At 44.9% G+C, this 9303-nt stretch overlaps 1 protein-coding gene and 1 long non-coding RNA gene across 8 annotated transcripts in view; both read left to right on the top strand.

The window, feature by feature from the left end:
* The first annotated feature begins 398 nt into the window (after positions 1-398).
* On the top strand, positions 399-1633 carry LOC134453225 (uncharacterized). 2 transcript variants are annotated; one of them, XR_010035567.1, is made up of 4 exons: positions 399-445; positions 653-746; positions 1199-1276; positions 1381-1633. It is a non-coding gene; the product is annotated as an uncharacterized LOC134453225 (long non-coding RNA). The 2 variants fall into 2 exon arrangements; XR_010035566.1 differs by having other exon boundaries at positions 1199-1633.
* A 3389-nt stretch (positions 1634-5022) lies between these two features.
* The window catches only part of mcama (melanoma cell adhesion molecule a), a 53664-nt gene continuing 49383 nt past the window's right edge, over positions 5023-9303 (top strand). For all 6 annotated transcript variants that reach the window (XM_063204036.1, XM_063204034.1, XM_063204035.1 and 3 more), the window contains exon 1: positions 5023-5143. In XM_063204036.1, the coding sequence (XP_063060106.1) occupies positions 5083-5143 (61 nt within the window). In that variant the 5' untranslated portion in view covers positions 5023-5082. The remainder of the gene's footprint in view (positions 5144-9303) is intronic.

Consider the following 9303-nt stretch of genomic DNA (forward strand, 5'->3'; position numbering starts at 1 on the left):
TCAAGAAATTGAAATTATGCATGGTCACTTTTTCTTATTGTTTCACGTGGAGGTCTACTGACATTGTCTAAATAATGTAGGCTAGTTTATGTCCATGTATTATATTAGGACCCAAGGTTAATGGGTTATTCTGTTTACCATGTTTTCACAGGCTGCTGTCTCATAATATGGCGAAGACGAGTCACTTGAAGGCCTAACAGCTCTTATGAGGAGCAGTCTTGCCATAGAAGACTGAAAGAATGTAAGATTAACTTCTTTGTGACCAATATGACTTGCTCATTGATACATTAGCTATGTCAATATGAGATGCATGGTGAAGTATTTAATTTATTTGTCTCTCTTCTAGGAGCTGTAGAAACAACAGGGTGCCTGCTGCAGTATGACGAGGACGCCCTGTCTCATAGAAGGTCCAGTGTCTTGGCAGGGTGAAATGGCACTGATATCGGTATGTGGTGATATCAGTTAAAATTAATGAATTAATTCTCATATCTGAATAATGTGAAGACTGGATTAACACACACACACACACACACCCTAGTCCTAGATTATACAACCAAGGTTACTTTTACCACAGCTCTGGCACTGCATCAAATTTCTTTTCTTTTCTATAGAACTGGACAGGTCATTTATTCGTTCCCCTTGTTTTTTGCAGTGTCCTGCAGGATGCTGTGTCCTGCAATCCTGTGTGCTGTGCTACAGACGCGTGTGGAGGTCAACCCGAAATGGGCACAGTAGCGTGAAAGAGGGTAAGCTTAACCTATAGCCTACGTCAGGGTTGGGGAACCTTTCTCATTCGAATGGCCACTTCAAATTCATCCGAGGGGCCATAAAAGTCCTCCAAGGGCCGTACTATGAACACAAACCAGGATTTTCCTTTTTCACTTTAGGCCTATATTGAAGGCAGCCACATTTAAACAAACGCCAACTTCTTCAGGTTCCCTGAATATAACTTAATTGTATTGCTAATGTATTTTCTAAGATTCCTTTACAAAATATGTCATATTTCATGTGAAGATGGAATTGCATTAAAATTATATCGGGGGCCGGATAAAACAGCCTCAAGGGTCGCAAACGGCCCTAGAAGACATAGGTTCCCCACCCCTGTCCTACATTGTCAATATGACTTGTGCTACTTTATAGATAAGTTGTCAATGCTGTGCATTGCTATGTTTTGATTTTATTTTCTTACATCCTACAGATCCTGGCAGGGAGACGGTAGTGTCCTGCAGGATGGTGATGGGCAATCTTACAAGAGACCACAGAAAACTGATATAGTGTAAGATTATCCCTGTTGGGCTCAATATGTCTTGCTTATTGATATATTTGCTATGTCAATATGAGGTGCATGACGAAGTATTTATTTATTTGTTGTTTCTACAGCTCCCAGAAGTGAGACTGAGTGCCTGTTGCAGTATGACGAGGAAGCAGTGACCAGAGACCTTCAGTAGACCCTGCTGGCATGATTGGTGGCTGAAGAACATAATCAACAGCAATGTTTATAATATTGTACATACCTGTATAGTCTGCACTAAAATGCTGTACCTGTACTATTTTTCCTCTTACTTTCATATTTACTATGAATTGACAACTTTTACTCAAATCCATTTTTGTATGTGCCCTGACTAAAACTATCCTTAAACCTAACTTGTCAGAGGTGTAATAAACAACCTGCTCTTAGCAATGTTGGCAGCAGTCTACTTGGATGCAGCGGGGAACATAGAACCCTTTTTTTGAAAAAGCATTGTATGTTTCTGAGTTTTATGAATTGTGCCCTTTCCCAAACCTAACCCGTCGTAGGGGCCTATGAAATCCGTTTTTTTAAATTATTATTATTTACATTTTTGAACTTATTTTCCCCTTTCACCCCACCCCCCCCCCAAAAAAAAAATAAAAATAAAATAAAATACAAAAAAATCTTAGTTATTTAGTTCAAACTGGTGGGTGGACAGAGCCAACCACTCATGGTTGAATGGTAGGTAGAGAAAAGAAAAGTAAAATTATCTACCTACTAACTTTTTTGTAATGTCACCCCTCAAAAATATTCCAGTTAATAAGGTAGCTGTATTGTACATGCGCATATATTCTATTAAATACACGTGACGCACGCACCCAACTAGAAGGCGAATTCACTTCTGGTGCATTGAAGTTGTTGGACTCTGGCTGCATCAGGTTTTCTCGAATACTTGGCTATATTGCAACGTGCAGCTTAGAGACATTTTGGGTCACGTTATATGTAGGCATTAAATAAATAGCCTCGCAAAGTCCCTACCGTCTACCGTTTCACTCAAACACGTTTTACAAGACGGCCGTTTTCTTCTGATGGTGACTTGACCCTTTTTCAAAGTTGATGCTAACTTTTAGTCACTATGCACGGAGAGCCGCCCGTCTTTTCTGTGTCGCATCGCATTGTCTTAACAGACGGTCAGGACAACGCGTTTATGCCTGACCTCACCTGTTCTACTAGGCAAAATTTGAGTGCTGTTGAGTATTAAGATTTCTTCATTGCTCTGACGGCCAGTGTTAGGACGTGGGAGACAATCGGAAACGCCGCTTGGGAGAGAGATGCGTGTTTGTTTCTGAGTTGTACATTTGTGACCTGAGTAGGCTACTGTAGCCTATACATCACTGCATATAGCCTAGAGTATATTGTTTGCAGGGTATGTATGTAGTTTTAAATTATGTATATTTATGAAATGCACGGTTCCTGTCTAAGTGTGTGTACATTGTTTGGTGTGATATTAAAAGCATTTAAAAAATCATTTTCATTTCATTCATTTTCATTTTAGCAATAAATTCACATCATGCATGCTGAAGCCCCATCACAGTGCAGTCTATAATGATGTGAATATACAAAGTAAAATCAACCTAGGTATATTAGTAATAATAATTTTTGCATAATTATACGGACCTACCGTATAGGCCTACGGTATGCATAAATTAATCCAACGTGACCAATAGAAGGTCGTAGCTGCCGACCATGCTAACCAACAGCGCAGCTCTTTTACTTTGAGTCACGTGTCTTTTTCGTCCAATAAGAGCAAGGCTAGTCCGCGTTCCGGGCTGGCTGTCATTGCCTTTCATGTTAATCGTTGGGCCATTAACACCCTGCTGTGAGACCTCTCCACGGCTCTGATTCGCTTCCGGGCGATTTACGTGACACCAAAACTGTTAATTTCGCATTCTCTCAGCGCTCAAAATCAGACGAAAGTTAGGCAAGTCCGTGGGCGATTTGGGACGAGTTCATTGTCACAAATCCCCCTTTTCGTGCTGTGTGGTGGGCAGAATTGGGTCCTCATTACATTAAAAAGGCCTATGTAGGGACGTCGACCGGAGGGGACAAAGGGGTCAATTGTCCTGTGCCCAGGGTGAAAGGGGGCCCATCCTCATTACACTTTATTTATTGGTCGGGGGCCCTTTCAAATGACTTTGTCCTGGGCATGGCCAAAGCTGTCTGTGGCCCTATGCCTACTGTATGCAATGGAGGGGGGGCTTTCACCTGACTTTGTCCTGGGCCCAGCCAAAGCTGTCAGCGGCCCTGCGTGTAGTTACTTTACACTGCCCACAGTCAGCCGCTGGTGCTCTGGATCTGAGGATCTGAGGTGCGGGCTGCTGGGCTGCCGGGTGGGTCTCCACCCTAATGACTATACAGTGGAGCATTGATGAGGGGTCTTTATTATATACCAGGTGAATAAACACGGCGGAGTGCTGACAGGCCAAACTGACAGAGACCACTCAAGTGCAACTAATGTGCCTCCGTGACCTCAGTCTCTCGCTGTATTCCCACCACAAATATGCACTTTAAACTATTCTGAACAGGGATTAAGGCGCCTTAGGTTATTAAAGTGGAAGAAGAAGAAGAGAAGAAGAAGAAGAAGAAGAAGAAGAAGAAGAAGAAGAAGAAGAAGAAGAAGAAGAAGAAGAAGAAGAAGAAGAAGAAGAAGAAGAAGAAGAAAGAAAGAAAATAAAGTGCATGGTATAATTTAGCCTACCTTAGTTTATGCAAAACAGACCTTGCTTGTTTTAACCATGCATTTTGACAACAACTGATACAAGGCCTGCTACACCCCCTCCCAGTCCCCACACACCCCACCAACCCATTCACTGCTTGGTTGCCTGAATAAACAGAATCTCCAGCGATAGCTGGTTTACTTTAGCGGGGAAAGTTTAAAGGGTGAATTTGAAAAATGCTATTCCCCCCCTTCAGCGTAACTCAATATTCTCTGAGATTTCACATCCCGGGTCGTGTTGTTGTGGGGTGGTGGTGGGAATGAATGATGTATGGCAGCGGGCCTGGGTAGACAGCTGGAGTGGCAGACCCCGGGCAAGCAGACCCCTCCGCTTGCAGCTGTTAGAGAAGGTGACAGCGGAGTGGTGAAAAAACAGCAGAGGTCGTTAACTACCTGCTAGCCGGGTCCGGGACGTTTGTTTGGAGAAGCTCCCTTTCTCCCTCTGTGTGTCCCTCGGGCACCCGCGCGACCTTAACAGCCACACACAACAACAGGCATGAGTTATCTATGTAGTCTACTTAACCATTAATCTAATTAATTCAGCATCAGTAGATTGTTCAACCCCAATCCTTGAATGGCGGATTTGGGTGCGCTCTTTAGTGGAACATAATTGTCCTCCTAACCCTAAAAGCTCATAATCACCATAATCATAATGTTAAACTGATAATCACAGTGCTGCTACTGGTCCTCTATTAGCCTTTTAAAAGGCACATGTAGCCTATTGACCGGTGGAAGGAGATACGGTGGCTGAGCGCGCGACCGCCACAAAAACAATGAATTTCATTAGCTCTTTTCAGCCATCTCAGATATTCCCATATTCTAGCCCACGGTATGGGGTACAGAATGGGCAAAAATAGGGAGGGGAGTGATAATTGCAAAACCCACCACTCTCTTCTTCCCTGGTGGAGACAGTACAATAGCCCGGCAGACCACTCAAGCAGTTAGAACACCCCCCTCCCCCTGTCCACGTCTCGCGCACATGCACCAACCCACTCACTCACTCAAGCAAGCAAAGTCTGGAGTTGCGTCCCTAGTTAGACCGATTCATACCAGTGACTAGTACGTTGCTGAAAGCATGGCTTGCCGGAGAGATACGTGCTTGCTCCTAATACTGCTCTCTTTCGCCACTTATTATGGTGAGTAAACAACACTTTCGATGCATACTATTCGCGCAAGAAACTTTACAGAGAATTGTGCATGGTGTTGCGCGTGCTCTTGGGTTGCGGGATGCTGGCGTTCTACTCAGCCTACTTTTGTTGTGATGTGTTATCGAGAGTGTGCGTGTGAACTATGACTGAATTCTTGATAAAGATGCTTTGTATCAGTCTTTCATGACTGAAAGGTAATTCAAAGAGAGTCAGACAGGCACGAACCGCATCTTTCATACCTTTGCCTGTTCAGTCACGCGCCGTAGCCATATATCTGTGGTAATGAGTGGTGACATTGAAAACTGTGCAAAATGTGGAGAGCTATGCACACGCAACTTTAGCATAGCTCTTTTTAGAGACTTTAAGATATCTGGTACCATTGCATCTTCAGCCAAACGAAATATAACAGGAGCCAGACTATTGCACCATCATCAATCTGATAGTGTTTGATCAACGGCAGCTCTGCCTCTACCTGTCTCTTTGCTCATATCTTGTGCAGGACCGGGCAAGCTCTGTTATGAGCCCCACTCGATTACATTTTTTCCTTTTGCTTTGGACATTACATAAACTAAAGATGATTTGAATAATCTGAAAAATGATGTTTGTAAGGGCTAAATTATTTATAATAAGCATGCAATTTTGATCATAGTGTAACCAATGCTGGTAGTTAATAATAAGATAATAACTTTTAAGCAACCTAAACAGACATTGCATAAACAACATAAGCTATCATTCTTCAGAATCAAATCATCTTGATGTGTTAACAGCAGTCTTACAGTAAACACCCTCCATATCAGTGGCTCCACTTCTCCGTGTTGTTTAGCCTGAACTGTGTGATGTTTACAGTCTACTTCCCATCCTCAAGATCGTGCTGTATTGATCTGCTGAGAGTTTTTTTGCACATGATGAATCCAACAACAAGGCTAGAAGGAGCCCCCTCTCCTTCCTACCCCCTCCAAATTAGGTCCCCCCTCCCCTCTCCTCTCCTCTCCTCCGGTCCCCTTCCATCGACCTCCCACCCCCCAATCTTACCCCTCCTCTCCTCTCCTCACAGACGGAGCTGTCTGTTGTGGGATTACTGACTTGTACAGGGCTGGACTGTCCACTCGGATAATACCCCCCTGGGTATGATAAAGCCTGGCCGGTGGCTGGTCTTTTTAACGTTTTACGCAAGAAATAGTGTTCCATCCATACACCTTAAGTGGGTGTCATCTTCAAGGCCTGACAACGCCACTATTGCGGAAGCTTTTACAGTAAATTAATGGAGCGGTGGAATTGCGATTGTCCAGAGTTAAAAAAGCTGAGTTTGAGCGTGTGAGAAAGACGGAGAGGCATGCAGACAGACAGAGAGAGAGAGAGAGAAAAGAAGAGAAGGAGGGAGTGGAGTGGGGTGGGGTGGCGAGGGTGGCAGTGACATTCTTGCTTCTCGCTTGAGCCAACCTCATGCCTCGCAGTATGAATGCAAGGGTGACAGAAATGGCATGTGGCTGAGAAGGCAGAAATAAAGAGACAGACAGAAAAAGAATGAGAGAGAGAGAGTGAACAAGTGATGGAGAGAGAAAGAGGAAGATAGAGATAGAGAAGCAGTGAAAGAAGACAGAGAGCATTCGGAAGACTGAGATGGAGAAAGAGACAGATAAAGAATGAGAGGGAGAGGGCGTGAGAATTGAAGAGAGAAAGAGTAAGAGGGAGAGAAAGAGAGAGAGAGAGAGAGAGAAAGAGTAAGAGGGAGAGAAAGAGAGAGAGAGAGTGACACAGAAAGACCAATGGAGAGAGAGAGAGAGACTTAGAGAGAGTGAGTAAGACGGACTGAGTGAAATACACAAAGAGAGAGAGAGATAGGAAGAGGAAAGAGAGAAAGATGGAAAGAGTCAGTGAAAGAGATAGAAAGAGAGAGCTAGAGACAGACAGACAGTTCCAATAATACACATGATGGAGAGAGTAAGATTAGGCTTCCTTCCGCTGCCGGCCTCAGTGCCACCCTCACGTCCTCTGAACCAGCCCAGCTCCATCCCACTCTCATATGCATGACAGGCCAAGTTCATAGGAGCGCCATGTCTGGCACGGTGACAAAGGGGGTGGTGGTGGTGGTGGTGGGGGGCGGGGGGGTCTTGCTGGAGACTTCCTGCCTCCGAAAGTAACCTTTGACCCCCGCCGAGGACAACACAATTAGGGCGCTGTTCCGACTCATGGGAGAACACTTTGGCAGAACTTTCCTCCCAGCAGCACCCAAAATAAAGGTTGTTTCGCATTTATGCGCCTTTGTTGTCACGGGATGAAGTGGAGTGTCGCTTGGCAGGGTCTGATAGATGGGGTTATAACTGAGGAACTTGGCATTTTCATTTCGGGCACCTGCTCGTGGTTGTTGACGTGAGAGGCCCATATTTGTGATTTTACGGAGGATGTGTTCCGCTATATCAAAGCGATATGGTCTTGTCGGCTGTTTACCATTCATTTTCAAGAAGAATTTTCTGAAGATGACCTCAGCCGCATTGGATTGTAGCATCACTTCTTGTTGTCTTGCATCCTTCTATTACATGCTAATAAAACAGGATATAGTTTGTTATTTCCACACATTCTAATCCTTATTGACTGAATATGTTCAGATTTCTATTTTAGTGTAGATGTCAACAGGGGGCAGTAGATGGGCTGCTTTGACAAAATAGGCTTTCGGATGTTTCACGTTCTGCCGGTACACCTCTCCTCTCCGCGAGACAGCGCTGTGCCAGAGAGCCAAATATCAGCTCCCCTGTCACCGTTATCTGGGAAAACCGTCACCTTAAAATTTATAATGTGTGGTGAGAGTCGGATTTAAAAAAAAAAAAAGAGAGAATCATGTGCTGTTTCAGCTTGTTGTCAGTCAGGGAGACAAACAAGTCATTGTAGTAGCTGGCGTTGCATAATGTTGGAAGATTTCTGATAATATCGTGGCATGCATGCAAGCTGTACCTTTCCTCTATGTGCCAACAACTGTGCAAATTGGGGATTTTCCTGGTGTCCGCTGTGAAATAGAGAGATGGAGAAAGAGAGAGAGAGAGAGAGAGAGAGAGAGAGAGGGGAGGGAGGGAGAGAAACAGAGAGCGAGGGAGAGAAACAGAGAGAGAGAGAGATGGAGCAGCTGCAATGCTTTGTCTACACAGCATTTCTGCATTACAGGGAGGAAAGAACCATGCCTGACGGTCTCTCTCACACACACACACGCACACATGCACACACACACACATGCACACACAAGCGTGCCGTTTGCCATCATGCAAGTGTCCAAATGGCAGTTTGAGCGCAACATGTCTGCTTTTGGCTCGTGTGGCGAAACTTCTCTCCTCTCAAGCTGCATGAAATTAATTTTCAATCGCCGCGAGGGATACATGTCTTTGTTGCACGCACGGCACACATGCAAGACTTGGCCTGGTTTCGGTCATCTCGAATGCGCTTCTAAATATGTCCTCTGACTTTATCAGCGGGAGTCAAACTTGAGTCAAACTCAAAGTACAGTTCGGTTAGATTACACCACAACTGACAAGTCCAGCTTTGACATAATTGGCTTTCATGGCTTTTAATACTAATTTTAGTACTCACTTTTAATAATCCACAACATTAGTCGGACAAAGGCAATAATTACATTTGATTTATTCTCAGTGCATGTAAACATACTGAGTGAAAGGTGGTGATGAGAGAGAGGTCATAGAACACAGGGGGCAGCTGACCCCATCCCCATCCACCCCCCCACCCCCCACCCCGAGCCACTAGCAGTTTTGGCCCGACCCCCCCACTCGATAGATGGAATGTAAGTAATAGGGACCCAGTTCTGGGCTCCCTCTATCCCAGACCCAGGAACAACTGACCCCTATGTCCACCCCTGCCGGCTTCCTTGAACACCCCCTTCCCCCCTGCAACCTCCACCACCCCCTACTCCTTACCATTTTAACCACCTTTCCAGAATAATCAGGACGTTTTATAATTCCCCAGTTCCGCTTCCAGGGTTTTGGCTTGTGCTTAGCTTGGCTGTGCTGCTGCTGCGCTAGCCAGCCACGAATGAACGACACGGCTCATTCCGATCCTCTGGTTGATCACAGCGGCAGACGCACCTTATTAGTGCCTGTGGCTTGCTGTGCTTGACCTGCTGAACGGTGATAGGGGGAGACAGGGGC

This window comes from Engraulis encrasicolus, chromosome 7, assembly GCF_034702125.1.
Source record: "Engraulis encrasicolus isolate BLACKSEA-1 chromosome 7, IST_EnEncr_1.0, whole genome shotgun sequence".
Classification (NCBI taxonomy): domain Eukaryota; kingdom Metazoa; phylum Chordata; class Actinopteri; order Clupeiformes; family Engraulidae; genus Engraulis; species Engraulis encrasicolus.